General features: G+C 45.1%; 1 protein-coding gene across 3 annotated transcripts in view; it reads left to right on the forward strand.

Annotated features, from left to right (window-relative positions):
- The window catches only part of RANBP3 (RAN binding protein 3), a 399,749-nt gene extending 389,510 nt beyond the window's left edge, over nucleotides 1-10,239 (forward strand). For all 3 annotated transcript variants that reach the window (XM_029614911.1, XM_029614912.1, XM_029614913.1), the window contains one exon: nucleotides 6,914-10,239. In XM_029614911.1, coding sequence (XP_029470771.1) covers nucleotides 6,914-6,957 — 44 coding nt within the window. In that variant the 3' untranslated portion in view covers nucleotides 6,958-10,239. The remainder of the gene's footprint in view (nucleotides 1-6,913) is intronic.
- Nucleotides 10,240-15,560: the final 5,321 nt, after the last annotated feature.

Below are 15,560 nucleotides of genomic sequence, written 5' to 3' on the forward strand. Positions count from 1 at the left end.
GGAATGTAGATCCCGCTCACCTGGATGTGAGTGGGGTTTGGGAAAGAAAGTAGGCAAAACTATGGTTTGATTTAAATGGAGCTCAGAGACCACTTTAGGCAAAAATTTTGGATGAGTGCGAAGGACCACCCAACCATGAAGGAATTTTGTGTAAGAGGGGGTAAGTAACCAGCGCTTGTAGCTCACTGATCCTGTGAGCGGACGTCAAGGCAAGGAGGAAGAGCACTTTCCAAGTGAGATGCAGTAACTCGCAGGAGTGCAGAGGCTCAAACGGAGGTGTCATGAGTCGCGCTAACACCACATTAAGATCCCAAGCAGGGGCTGGGGGATGGAGAGGGGGCTTGAGGTGAAGCAAGCCCTTTATAAAGCACACTACTAAGGGTTGAGTCGAAATACTGGATCTCAGGTCACTCAACAAGCACCTGAAAACGGAGACATTCAAAATGACTTTTCTCAAGTCTATTCTGCCCTTCATCCAACCGGGGGACTGGATGTGTTCCATCGATCTCAAGGACGCATATTCCCACATACCGATGCACAAAGCCTCCTTCACGGCAATGAATCGTCATTTCCAATACAAGGTTCTTCCGTTTGGCCCCTCATAGGCTCCCAGAGTTTTCACAAAATGCTTAGCGGTAGCGGTGGCTCATCTATGTCGTTGAGTGCAGCAGTGAGGTCATCTTTAGAGCATGGTTTACGAAAGTGGACTATATTACATGCTTTTGTGGGGTTGTATATTGCAAAGAGAGGGTTGTTTGTATAAGGTGGTGATCAGACCAGGGTATGGGAGTGAGGTGGGGGTATTTGAAGAGATGGAATTGTTAATGAATATGAGGTCGAGAGTGTGACCAGCTTTGTGTGTAGGGTTTGTTAGGATTTGATTAAGGCCTGTTGCTTTGAGGGAGGATAGGAAGGTTTTGCAGGTGGGTGAGGGCAGAATGGCATCAACATGAATGTTGAAGTCACCCAGAATGATGGCGGGAGTGTTGATGTGGATGTTTTCAAGGAGACCTGGGGGTCTATAGGCTATATAGGGTATAGATATATATATCTATATAGGGTATATAGACTTGGAGTTGTGGGGATTTAAAAAGCCCTATCTCAAATTTATGTGCAGGGTTAGATTTAGTTCTTTTTTTGCTGCAAGAAGAAGACCCCCACCCCTTTTTTTTTTTTAGGTCGGGGGATAGAGAAAATATCATAGGAGTGAATAGGAAGCTGGTTGAGTATTACTGCATCAGTGTTCTTAAGCCATGTCTCTGTGATAGTACATATATCAGGGTTTTCATCTTGGAGCAGGTCATGGAGTATGGTGGATTTTTTTGTGATAGATTGTGCATTGAAGAGCATAAGAGTGAGGGCTGTAAGGCCAATGAATTGAGTGAGAAGGGTAAGCATGATTGGGAGTAATTGGAGAGGTTTTTGTGATGGGTGAGAGAGTGGGATATGTATTGTTGGGGGTAGTGTTTGATAGTGGGAATGGTGAATGTGAGCATGTTGTAGATGGGAAAGGGTGTGAGAGTATTAGAGTTTAGTGTAGAAAGGGAGGGGGAAGGCAGGAGAGGTAGGGGTAGCCGGGGGAGAGGGAAGTTCAGGTGGCCACTGGGGGGTATTGGTGCGACGTTAAGGGGGCGCGCCAAAGGGCAGGCTCCTTGGTCGCGCAACGCCTAGGTCGCAAGTCTTGCTTTGAACTGTGGCACCTCCCGATGATGTCAGCAAGGGGCCGTCCCGGAGGAGGTAGGAGCCGTGGCTTGACAGAGCGGATGGGATCGCTGCGGCCTGCTCCGGACCCCGATGGGTCGAGACGCCCATAGCGGGAGCACAGGCCAGAGGTTGGGTCGGCTGCGAGGTCGGCCGGAAAGGAGGTGCACGGGTCGCAGGCCTTACTTTAATCTGTGGCACCTCCCGATGATGTCAGCAAGGGGCCGCCCGGAGGACTCCATACTCTATAATATTCTGGCTTCTGGAGCCTAATTATGGCCCGAAGTCTGATCTGCTAGTAAAAGATCCAGCAGATACTGCCTCAATTGCAAACCCACCTCAAGACCTGATGACAGCTCTCTGTGTTTTTTCTTGCACAGCAGAGAGAGAGATGCAGGAAGGATTTTTACCACTCACACCCAGCGTGAGACCAACTGATATCCAGATCACACCAGCTCCGCCAGTTGGGCAGGCTCCTGGTCTTTCAACCTTGCCAGACATCAGAGCAGCCATCCCACTAAAAACCGGGGCTCAGGGTACCGTTCCCCAGACGCAACAAGGCAGGGGATTTTAATCCCGCTAGTCCTTTTTTTCAACAATTTTCTTCAGAAAGGGACAGTTCAGAATTGTCTCTCGGCACCATTCTTCCCTTACTACAATAAGTGGGGGGCCTCTATCCTCTGGTCTTTCTGTATATTTCATAGTCAACATTTTCAATACCAAGTTCTACCGTTCGAACTAAATTCGACAACTTGTGTATTTCACCAAATGCCTAGCAGTGACTGCTGTTTCTCTCTGGAGCAAAACAGCATTCACCCTTTTCCTTGCATGGACGACTGCCTAATAGGAGTCAATCCAAGCAAGGAGCTCTAACTTCTCCAAGACTCACTATAAATCTTCTCAATTTGGCTGGGATTTCTGATCAACTACCATAAATCCCATATCAAGTGGTTCTGGGCTCTACAGTCGCAATAGACTTCCTGCCCAATAACCGCGCTGACATCCTGTTAAATTCTTCACATCTCTGCACACATGCCACATAGCTTCAGCCCATCAATCCTTTCACTACTGGGCCACGGGGTTTTCCACGTCACTCAAATGGCCAGATTAGCCATGAGTACCACTCAGTGGATTTTCAAATTTCAGGGGCTCTAAGCCATTCAACCGCTTTCTTCCCTGATCCTTATTACTGATCAGTACCAAATCCTCAGATGATCTTGGCCACGATCATGTTCAACTAGGGTTGGAGTGCTCGAATCCATATCCTTCAACCCAAGATGCGTCTATTCCGTTCCATGAAGAGTCTCAGATCACCTTCCTGGAGCTTCGAGCTATGCATTATGCCCTTTATGCCTTCAAACACTGCCTCTCACAAAACTTTGTACGTACAGACAGACTGCATAGTGGCAATGTGGTATTCCAACACACAAGCATGCACAGGCTCTTATCTGCTCTGCCAGGAGGCTGCGTACATCTAGCTCTATGCCCTTGCACACTCCATGCATTTACGGGCCACATATCTAATAAGCATACCGAACGCACTAGCAGACCTCCGTAGACTCCATCCTCATGAATGGTCTCTGAATCCATGTGTAGCGAGCAAAATCTTTTAGCGCAGAGGTCAACCAACCTTTGACCTCTGTGTCCGAATCGAACCACAGAGTGGACAAATTCTACTCCCTACACATGCATCGAAATGTGTTCCCATGGACGCCTTTGCTCGCTCCTGCAAGCAAGGCCTCCTGTATGCGTCTCTTCCAATACCGCTCATAACCAAAACTCTCGTGATGCTACAACAGGACAAGTTTCAATGTTCTCAGAACCACATCCTGGCCTCAAAGTATGCTTCCCCATACTTCTCAACCTATCACTCCAGTAACCAATTTGCCTGCTCACAGGTCAGTCTCATAACACAGACTCACTGATGTTCTCAGGTACTGGTAGTGTCCCAACTGACTTCCACACGTAAATCTTGCCATTCGAAATGGCAAGATTTACCACAAAAGGATATTAGTCCCTTTTTTCTGCACCACTCCATCTCTCTTATGCTATTTAGCATACCTCTTGGATTCTGGTCCTCAGACATCCTCCGCATGGGTACACCTCAATTCCATTTCACCGTACCACCTGGGACTAGGGGATACCCGATAATCGACTCAACCCCTTATGAGTCAGTTTATCATGGGTCCTCTACAAATTAAGCCTCCTCTACGATCATTGCTTACGGAATGGGGCCTACATGTAGTGCTTAAAAATTCTAACATGGGAAATTCTTTCCCTCGTAGCCATCACTTCTGCTGAAAGGGTCAGTGAGTTGCAAGCCCTTGTTACATACTCACCCCACACTAGGTTCCTACATGACCGAGTGGTCCTCTGAACTCACCCTAATCTTCTTCTTAAGGTAGACGCAACCTCTCACCTCACTCAGAATATATTCTGCCCACATTTTTCCCAAGGCCCTTCTCTTACCAGGGCGAGAGGTCTTTTTTCCACATCTTGGACTGTGAACGTGCAGTTGCATTCTATCTAGACCGCACTGCACTCCATAGAAAATACACCCAGCTCTTTCCTTCTTTGTCAAAGACAAGCTGCGAGTTCCAGTGGGCACACAAACTCTCCAACTGACTAGCAGACTGTATCGAATTCTGCTATGAAAAAGCAGGCCTTCTCCTCCAGAGGTGAATGAAGGCACATTCTGTAACGGACATGACAACGTCGGTACCACACTATCGTTCAGTACCAGGTGCCAATATTTCCCAGGCTGCGACTTGTAGCTCTCTTCACACATTCGCAGCCCCTACTGTTTACATATGGAAGTCTATCAAGACTCTGCCTTTGGCCAACCTGTTTTGAAAAGCTTTCTTCCACTATAATCCCCAACTCCTTCCACAACCACCTGCTGTGATTTCAGCTTGCCTCATCATTGCCAATAGCACCCCAATTATTGTGCCTCCGCACGAGTTGTCTGCTATTGGCCTGTTGTAATACGAGTCAGCCTGTAGCTTGCTAATCACCCATACGTGAGGACTACCATCCTGCTTGTCCTGTGAGAAAGCAGTTGCTTACCTGTAACAGGTGTTCTCACAGGACAGCAGGATGTTAGTCCTCATGAAACCCACCTGCCACCCCACAGAGTTGGGTCTGCATACGTTTCTTCTTTTATTTTTTAGCTACAAACAAGACTGAAGGGAGACCCCTGTGGTCACAGGGATCATGGCATGCTGGGCATGCTCAGTGCACTCAGTGTGCCAGTGTCAGTCAAAGCTTTCTAGAAACTTTGACAGAAAAGTTTTCCGTACAGGGCTCCGTCCAGTGACGTCACCCATATGTGAGGACTACCATCCTGCTTGTCCTGTGAGAACACCTGTTACAGGTAAGCAACTCTGCTTTCTCCTGCCCCTGTCAGAGCTCCTGTGACACTGAAGCTGGGGCACGCTCAACTCCGGCATTGCAGCCGGGTCTCTCTGCCCTTGGTGGTTGTGGTGGGCGGGCAAAGGGGCAGGCTATGGGGGGAATTAGCCAGTCAGTCAGCGCCGGCTTCTTTGCGCTCTCAACTGCGAGGGGAGGGCGTGTTCCCTCGTGCGATCTTCTACGTGCCTTTCCTCCTACCCCTGTTGGGGCTACGGTGACGCTAGGGCCGGGGCATGCTCAACTCCAGCGTTGCAGCCAGTCCTCTCTGCCCTCAGTGTGGTGTATGTTGAAAGACCCTCGACTGCTCAAAACTCTTGATTTTTGAGCACTGAAGTTGCAGTCGTTCTGGCTGATTGGAAGCCCCTTTTGGCATTGTATTGGCTTGAGGCCAAGGATTCCATTTCAGATCTTAGGTTTTTTCAATCAGTAATGTTCAACTCTTATTTCATGGATGAAATTCTCCTCTCCACTTAATCAGACATGAACAGTGATGGATTTTTTTTTTATTAAATATCTTGCATCCAGTAGTATTTTTTTTCTGATTGTCATTTTGTTATATATAGGTCTTCTGTTTTTTATTTTGTTGGTGCTTTATTATTTTTTATTTCTCATTGGCTATCAATCATGTGACTCCCCCCCTTTAGTTTTAAGAATAACTCGCAATGATATATGGTTTCTTGTTTTTCTATTTATCACTGGTTCATTAATGACTTTTTGGCACCCTTTTTGCTTTAAAGGAATCTCGTTTTGCCCTTTGAAGCAATTACAGAGCCTATATGAGCTCATTTTTCATATACATGTTTTCGTGAATAGGGTCTGGTTTGTGCAACACATCCTTGGGGATATTTTGACTTATGTTTTTATGTTTAAATAAGTTTTATTATTTTAGAAAAAACACAAAAGTGATCACTGTGCACCACATGTCATAAGAAATCACTTATCACAGAAGACAGTTTGAAAACAGCAGATAAAATACACAAACTCCCTCAACTTACCCTCGCTTATGTTTTTATATATATTTTTTGGTTTGCAGATTTGTATTCCTCCTGATGCAGCTGTAGCAAACATGGACTGTGTTAGGGGGATGTTTAAGGATTATTATTTAAATGTACTGCGTATTTGGTGACCAATAAAATATGTGAATGCAAATTTCAGAAATGGACAAGCCACCTCCTTTTTTTTTTTTGCATGTTGGAATGTCTCAGATAACTCATTTTTCCTCTTCCCCTCTCCATATTCCCTGCATTTGTTTGTTTGTATGTTAACCTTTGTGTAAATTGTCAGCCCTTCTTTTCTGCATTTCTGAACGGATGTAGCTGTATCCCAGTCACGGATCTCATTAGACCAGACTGTTCATCCCACATTTTGCTCTGTTCCTTGCTAGATTCCTTCATCATCTTTAAGAAAAATGTGTTATATTCCTGGAGGACATAAAGATCATTGGGTTTGAGGGTCATCTTAAGAAATCAGGTGCTCACACAGGAAGATTTCAGTTTAGGGGTCATGAAGGCTGTTCTTTTACCTGAAGACAAGAATTATCTGTGGCAGTGTTCATGACTTTTTCTGGACCACGAAGGCTGAATACGGCAGAGTTTTGATCTCCCTTTAATTTAGTGTGTTGTGCAGGGAGAAGTTAGGAATTAACCTCCAGAAGCTGGGACTGTTCACTATTAGCTCATCACAGAATAATTTAAAGAGATTAGCTATCAGTTGTATGTCCCTTTAAGTCCTGGCTTCTGACAAGCAGACAGCTCCCTCTGTGCTCTTACCAAAAGGTTTCAGTCCTTCTCTGTCTTTCTAGGTCTCGGTGAAGAAGAGAACGGGCAGACTGTCAGCAGTACATAGCAGCTGTCAGCTGAGTTGCTCGCAGACATCTCTGTGGATACCCCAGCTCAGCTGTCATTCCAGGCAGTGCTGATGGCTCCAGGACATAGAAGCTCAGCGTCACAATTCTGTTTTTCATCTGTTTGGGTTAATTTTGGGGGGTCTGGATCCGTTGACTCCACAGGAAAAGAAAATAAAGAGGACTTGGAAGACTGCCTGAGTGAGGTTTGGGACTTTGAAAGCTCATCATATTGATGAGCAGAAAAAAAAAACACTTTTCTGTTTGTTTTTTTTTCTGTTTTTATTTTTTTTTTTTCCTTTTCCCATTCTTTCATTAAAATGGCACATTTAAGACTTGTCACAGCTGTTCATTGAGACTTCTACAACATCGTTCCTTCAGTAATTTCATGTACCGCAGACCTCTGGGAGCTGACTTTCCAGCTGCCTTCAAACTCTTTCCCGATTATATCCTTCCTGGTTTCCTGCAGGGAGTCTGCGCCCATGTCGCTGTGAGACAGGTTCACTCTCACCGGATGACATGTTTGGACAGTTTGTATGTGTATGGGGGGAGGGGGGGGGGGGTTTCAGCATTTTTTTTATTTTTTTTTTGTCTTCTCCCAGTCTGCCTCATGGACATAAGTCTCCTGTCTATGCACAAGTCTGTGCACAGCGGTAAAAACGCAACCTTGGACAACATGTGGCTCACCAAGGGCAAGTTACTAAGTTCTGAATAGACTTCTACAGCTGATGGACATTTTGCTAACAACTCATTTCCCTTATCCCATGGCCAATATTATTGTTTGAGGATTTGTCGTGCTGATTATTATTTTATGTTTTGGTTTTTCTTTTTTTTTATGTTTTGCGTAAGATGCTCGTGTGTGGTCAGAAAGCGAAGCTCTGTTTTTATACCTTTTTTTTTTTTTTCCCTGTTGATATTTAAGGTAGAGCTGAGCCCAAAACAAATGTTAGAATCAGTTTTCCCTTTTTTTTTATGTTCTGCTATTGGAAAATTTACAGTTTTATATACAGGTCCATGCTTCTGCCTTCCAATAAAAGAGCAAGACTGAAAACTCAAGAAGTGCTGAGGTAGACGTTACAACAGGCAAAACTGTACCATGAAACTGCTCATACCAAGTGACCTCAGTGCTGAATTTTCATATGCTCCTCTCTCCCCTTCATGTTGCTTTAAGTCTCTGCACACAGCAGGAGCTTGTTAATAAAAAGATACTCCCGTAGTCTCAGTTTCTACATAGGGAAAGTAGCTTGAGCCATGCCCCCTGTATTTGCTCCAGAAAATCTGTGATGTCATAAGCAAGAAGACCACTTGTGACTTTTTATGTTTTTTGGTTTGGATTTTTTTAATATTTCCAACTAAGAGCAGCTCTTTGTTCACATTTCTAAAATTATTATTGGATTTGGAATGAAGTGATGCACAGCTGATGGCATCCCAGTCACGGGCCTGAAAACCAAAGTAAATGGTATCAGCTGAGCCGAGCTTGTGCAAGTGCAGAGACTGGGAGCGTGAAAAACAGTTATCTTAAAATACGACACAAGCAGACCTGAGGTGAACGTTGGAGTATTTTCTGCATTGTACTGTTGGGGAGGGGGGAGATATCTTCATTTTACCCCGAAGACACTATTAAAACCAAAAATAAAGCCGTGCGAGGAGCACATGAACACCTACCTTGATTGGCTTTTGCTACTGAATGTTTGCCGTCTTTCTTTTGGGAATTAAAACCGCCTTTCCTGTGACTGGATGGGTGCCATGTACATTTTGCTCACCGCAGGGTGCGCTCTTGCTGAGAGCTTTGGATGGGAATGTGGGCATAAAGCACATTAACCAGCCTGTCGCTATCTGTCTACCTTTTTTCTTTTAAAAATCTAAATCTGGTTTGAAAGATTTCTTGAGATTTGAAGAAAACCTTTTTTTTTTTTTTTTTTGCAGTCATCTGGTAAAAGCAATCAGTACAGTGTAGAATTGATGAGAAAGCCCAACTGAAATTGCAAAGTAGTCTTGTCCCCTTCCCTGCACACCGGTGCGGCAGCTCTCCTTCCTTTTCAGTTTCTAGTGCTTTTCCTGGGAGATTGTGGGCCTGTTTCCAGAACGTGCAAGAATGGGATGAAATTGAAAACCTGCAGATGAGTTGTGTGCTTCAGTTCTTGCCATCAAGGAGCTTTTCCTCCTGTTCATACATTTTATTTTTTTCAGTCTCACTGTGGGAGTATTGCCAGCCTAAATCCATATCCTCATGAGATTTCATTCCAGCCTGGATTTTTCAGCTCCCATCTCAGTGCCTTCTGCTTTGTCACTTATCCCCTCTGCATGCTAATGCTGGCTGTCTAATATATAAAGTTCCAAACCTTTTTTTCTTTTATCTTCAAGGGGAAGCCCTGACTGGAGGGTCCCAACCCCCAGCCCCCATCCTCTCCAGCAACTAATGTGAAGGAAAGAGGTGTTCTTGGACAGCATAAGCACTTTTGCAAAGTGGTAAAGTGGCATCCAGAAAAGAACGCATTGGGGGATGTGAGCTGGAAAAAGTAGGGCTGAACAACAAGTGCTTGATGGCATGGAGTAAGAATGGCAGCACTGCCACACAGAGGCGTTCGTGTTACAAAGTACAGACTGAGCTTGTCGATTGTTCTTCCTCCCCAGCCAACCTCAGTTACATGTGTTCTTTTCACACATTTTTGAGAGCATCCTCTCGTCGGGTTGAGTTTTGAACCTTGTTGTGGTCTTTTTGTCTATGAACAATTCAAGTGAATTAAATATGTACAAGGCTTTCAGTTTTTGGTTCAAGATGGAAGCAAAACGAGGATAACTTGAATTTTTTTCAGCATATTTTTGTATGCGGTGGTTAGTCATTATTTTGCATATTTTGGGAAATCTGCACATCTCTTGATCCACTTTTCCAGTTTTGTGCTATTTCCTCATGCGACATTGGTAGCAAAAAGTAACTTGACTATTCAAATTTAAGAGGTGTTTACAATGAAAATATATGACTTGAGCCAACAACTGTAAGCCTTACATGTGTTATGTAGGGGAAATTATAGTACAGAGGAACATGTTACCTGCCCGAAACCTATTCTGGTCTGTAAATCACTAAGAAATATTGTCCAGGGTTTTCTTTCAAGCCCTGTCCAGCAAGATGTAGTTAGCCCAGAGCTAAACCTTATTATACTTTCTGCTATAAGCCTTAGTAAATTAGTGACAGGTAAAACCCAGATAATGCCCATGTGTCTTGAAAGATTTATGTAAAATTGTCATATCAAATGTATTTGGAAATTACATTAAAACTTTTAACAAAAAAAAGGTCCATGTCCCTCATTCTTGGATTGGATTATGTACAGAGTCTAGAATGGTCTGCTGTGCTTTACAGTTCAAACTATATGGTATAGAAAGATTTTAAGTAGCTGACTCTTGTTGGAATGCTGCCTTAGTGCATGTGTGAAACTATCTTCTGCTGTAGGAGTGGTCTTGCTCATCCTTTCATAGTGCTCTTAACTGTCCTCCCACCCCCAAAATAATTCCCTTTGCTGGCTGAGAAGCATTGTTATACATACCCAGCCTTTCTAGGACTCCCTTCTTAGCAGTGCTTTATACCAGCAAATAAGATGAAGCCATAGAGAGGGGGAGTGAATCCATACCAAAATTAACAGCTGCACGAGGACAGAGCTATTTGAATTTCAAAGGTACAGGCTAGGCTGCAACCTTGCTTTCATACCTTTAATTTCTCCTTTATTTGGCCCTGGTGGTGGAAGTTCAAGTTGGAGTATATTTCCTCCCCCCCCCCCCCCCCCCCCAATACTGAGCGTGAAAATTGCACAAGTTTTACTTGACTTTAAAATGAACATATTTATTTTATTCTTAATGTAAATGGGAATGCTCAGAAATTGTCAGATTTTTCTGAGACACACAGTGAACTTCCACCTCTTTGCCTAAAGAATCTAACCGGTTACGTTCCTCACCATGTTTCTCTGAATTAGGAAAAAAGCTTTCAAGAATTTTTTGAGAACTAACATAAATATCTTTCAGAGCCCATCTCTGATTTTTGTTTCAGATGGTAGCTATGCATGCCTTTTTACAGGATGAATGTGCTTTTGTATAGATTAGTCATGCAAGAAGACACTAGGAGATAAGTGAAATGGTTACATGGCCACTGTTTTTAATCTTTCAGAATCAATTAGAATAACTTTCTGTAGTACTGTCAAAAGGCCACAGATAGTACCCCATATGCAAAAAAAAAAAAGGATTCTTATTAAACTCCAGACACCTGTAGAACCGTTTGCCTTCATTTCTGGACATTCCAAGAAAGGGGATACTTGGAATGAGCAACAGATCCTGACAGTTAACTTTAGTTTTTTTGGGAGGAGAGTTTAGAAGATTAGTATTTTCTTAGTGTCCAGATAGATGAATCCAAAACCAGTGGGTCTTGCACCTCTACCAGCAGATGGAGACGGAGCGAATATCCCATCACAGTATGTATATATATATATATATATATATATATATATATATATATATGCCCCTGCTGTAACATCAGCCCACCAGTATTCTCCATCTCCAGCAGATAGTGGACATGCATCTCCCTACTGGGGATTGCTTCAAGCTTTAGAAGGAGAAAGAAGGAAATTTAATTCACCCCGCTCTCCTGTGGTGATACCAAATGGTCCTTCCCCCAGTTGAGTATTCCTGAGGTGATTTCCTTTGTCCCTCAGATGAGTGTCTTGGTCCAGAGGCTAATTTTTTCAGCCGGCGTGGACTTAGCTGTTGAAACCTCTGAAAGGCAGCGGGTGCAGGAAGCCGAGAGTAGCAGTGACGGTATATGCCCTCTCCCCCCCGCAGCCGGAGACCAACTCTATACTCAGCCGGGACGGGCTGAGCTCAGGTAAAGCTTTAAAAAAAAAATAGAGAAGGAGTGTCTTGTAGGGCTTCCTCCAGTCTCCATGCTCGGTTGTGCCGATCCAACGTTCGTTTCCGCTTCCGGAGGAGCTTAACGGATGTGGGCAGCTTGTTGGGTTGAGCAGCCCTTTTGGGCTAGGCCTCACTCTTAGGTTTTTCTGTGCACTTGTGGTAGGCCACTACAATGTTTTCACACGTTTTCCTGCACATTAGGCTGCCCTCTTCAGGACCCATCTGTTCACGAGAGTGCATTCGGCTGTGCATCCAGTTGTGCGCCCAGTTTTTGGATGCTTGCTTGGGCTTCCAGTTGGTAGCAGCGACTAATTTAGGCGGCACTTTCCTGTACACACAATCTGGACGGCATTGATGGCACTCAGTTTTTGGGCGCTCATTGAGGCACGGGATTGTATGCTTAAGTTTTGGACATCTGTTTTTTACAGCACACATTCAGCTGGACACACATCTTTCAGTCGCCTGTTAAGTGTACTGACAGACTGATGGTGCCTAACCCTCTGCTGCTTGTCATATTCGGGCATCTCAGCCTGGCCTTCCCTCTAACTTGTGCCAGCATTGCTTGGAGGCTCAGGGAGAATTGCCGCCTTCTGATTTTACTAAGCCCTGTTCTTTCCAGCCTGATGAAGGCCTGGTTAAAGACGTGTCAGTAGGGGCACATGACCTTGGAACCCCCTAAACTGGTTTGTCAGCGGGTAAAGGTAGTTCAATGGGCACAGGACAGGTGCCTCCTGGTTTTGGCATGGATCCTTCTGCCTTTTCTTGGGTGGAATTTGTTTCAAGGATTGCAATCCTTTCTTTAGGCCCTGACCAGTCTTGACAGGTCAGAGTCACAGGTGGTGACCTCCTGCACACCTGGTGCTGCAGTTAAGCATTGAAGTACACCTAGATTGGCACCCATTCTTCCCAATAGGGATCCAAATGGCATGGATGATGAAGCCAATCCTTACTCCCTGGAGGATGGGGAAATTCCTCCAGGATTGGAACTGTATAGGACTGTGTTGCGGTTCCTTCATAGAGATGAGTTACTGACTCTGATTTCCCAGACATTACAGTTGCTGGGAGTCTCGGGCTGAATCCATGTCTGAGCCAAAGAAAAATCCTATTTTGATTTATTTGCGTAAAACCTCTTGTTTTTTCCCTGTTATGGAGGCCATTCAAGAATTGATTGATTTGTGGGATGCCCCGGAGGCTAATTTCAAAGGGGGACTAGTCTTGAAAGGCCTGTACTCCCTGGATCCAGTGGTGAGAGAGCAGTTGCGTTTTCTGAAAGTGGACACACTTGTATGTGCCATCTCCAAGCGGACGACTATCCTCAGAGGGAGGAGCGGCCTTGAAGAATGCGCATGATAGGATTGAGGCCATCCTTAAACAAGCATTTGAAGCAGTGGCAATGAATCTGCAGATAGCTTCTTGTTGTTCCCTGGTGGCTAGCTCCTGTTTTTCTCTCTCATGAGGTCGATGATTCTGGTGTGAATTCCAGGGCAATAATGGAGCTAGCAGCCGTCTTTTTGGCAGATGCAGGCTACGATTTGGTCCCCACCTCAGCCAGAGGGGTGGTTTTGGTAATAGTGGTCAGGTGTCAGTTATGGCTGAGAAATTGGTCAGCCGATGTGACATCTAAGGCTAACCATACGAAGTTGCCCTTTAAAGGCTCGCTCTTTTTTGGGAGCAAGTTGGAGAAAATAGCAAAAAAGTGGGGCGAGTCCCTGGTCCCTCGGTTGCTGGAGGATAAGAAGCAGATGCCACGCTCCTTTAGCATAAGAAGTCGTGCTAGGAGATCTAAGCGTTTTCGACCCTACAGAGGAGCGGCCTTTCAGAGGACTTGATTTTTTGATAGGTCTCAGTCCTTTTGTCCCAGACAGCCCAGACAGAGCACAGGCTTGGGTAGTGCAGCCTCAAAATGAAGGTGTGCCGATCCACCCCCAGGACAGGAGATAGGGGGTCGCCTCTCTCTTTTATCAGAGGTGGGTCAAAATCATGTCAGACCAGTGGGTCTTGGAGGTGATATGAGATGAATATGCACTGGAGTTTCGCAGTGTTCCTCAGGACATGTTTATGCTGTCTCTTTGCCACGGGCAGTGGAGTATACTATGTCAAGGTTCCTCAGTCTGAGGGCTATGGTTCTAGTGCCCATTTTTCAAGAAAATACAGGCCAATAGTCCATTTATTTCGTTGTGCCCAAGAAGGAGGGATCTTTTTGCATCCTGGATCTCAAAAGGGTCAAACATCAATTGTAGGTGACTCATTTTTGCATGGAAAGTTTGAGCTCAATGATGACAGAGCAGTCAGAGTTTCTGACCTCCTTGGATCTGTCCAAGGTGTACCTGCATATTCCCGTCTGGCTAGAGCACCAACATTTTCTGTGATTTCGGGATGTCATCAGTTTCAAGCCATGCCTTTTGGACTGGCCACCACACCTAGAACCTTTTCCAGAGTTTTGATGGTAGTGGCAGAGTTGAGAGAGAATGAGATTCCTGTATACCTATATTTGGAGGACTGGATGATTCGTCTCTGGAAAAGAGCCTCTGGGTGTCGCACATGGTGATCTCCCTGTTGCAGGAGCTTGGTTGGGTGGTTAATCTAGCCAAGAGCAGTCTTCGGCCATCTCAGTCACCTAGAGTATCTCAGTCTTCGGTTTGACATGAAGCTGGGCATGGATTTCCTGCCAGAAGTTGTTGGTGGAGGTGCATCTGTTGATGTACACAGTGCGCCCAACAGTGTGGTCCTATCTAAAGGTGCTCGAATTGATGGCAGCAACCCTGAATTCGTGCTATGGGCGAGGACGCATATGCGTCCTCTTCAACTCTCATAGAAACATAGAAACATAGAAACATAGAAATGACGGCAGAAGAAGACCAAATGGCCCATCCAGTCTGCCCAGCAAGCTTCCCTCATTTCTTCTCCCATACTTATCTGTTTCTCTTAGCTCTTGGTTCTAATTCCCTTCCACCCCCGCCATTAATGTAGAGAGCGGTGGAGGAGCTGCATCCAAGTGAAATATCTAGCTTGATTAGTTAGAGGTAGTAGGAGTAGTAACCGCCGCAATAAGCAAGCTACACCCATGCTTATTTGTTTTTACCCAGATTATGTTATACAGCCCTTATTGGTTGTTTATCTTCTCCCCTGCTGTTGAAGCAGAGAGCTATGCTGGATATGCATCGAAAGTGAAGTATCAGGCACATTTGGTTTGGGGTAGTAACCGCCGTGACAAGCCAGCTACTCTCCTTGCTGTGTTGGACCCCAAGGTCTCAGGACTATTTGATTCGGCTCCACCTGCCAATGGAGATCTGTTCTCAACTGCAGTGGTGATTACAAGCGGATCAGCTAAGAAAAGGGGTTTCCCTAAAATCACCGAACTGGCTAGTACTCACAACAGATGCAAGCTTCCAGGTTTGGGGAGCATACTGTCAGGAACTGACAGTGCAAGGGCGCTGGAGTGCAGAAGAGTCTCTCTGGAAAGTCAATCAACTGGAAGCCCAGGCAGTCTGGTTGGCATGCTTGCAGTTCAGCGACAGGATGCAAGGTTGAGTGGTCCAGATAATGTCAGACAATGCAACAACAGTGGCCTACATCGATCGGCAGGGAGGAACCAAGATCCAGCAAGTGTCACAGGAAATAGACCAACTTATTGAATGGGTGGAAGTGCATCTTCAGGAGATCTCAGCTTTGCACATTGCAGGAACAGACAATGTAAGAGCAGACTTTAACA

The sequence above is a fragment of the Rhinatrema bivittatum genome, chromosome 8, assembly GCF_901001135.1.
Source record: "Rhinatrema bivittatum chromosome 8, aRhiBiv1.1, whole genome shotgun sequence".
Taxonomy (NCBI): Eukaryota; Metazoa; Chordata; class Amphibia; order Gymnophiona; family Rhinatrematidae; genus Rhinatrema; species Rhinatrema bivittatum.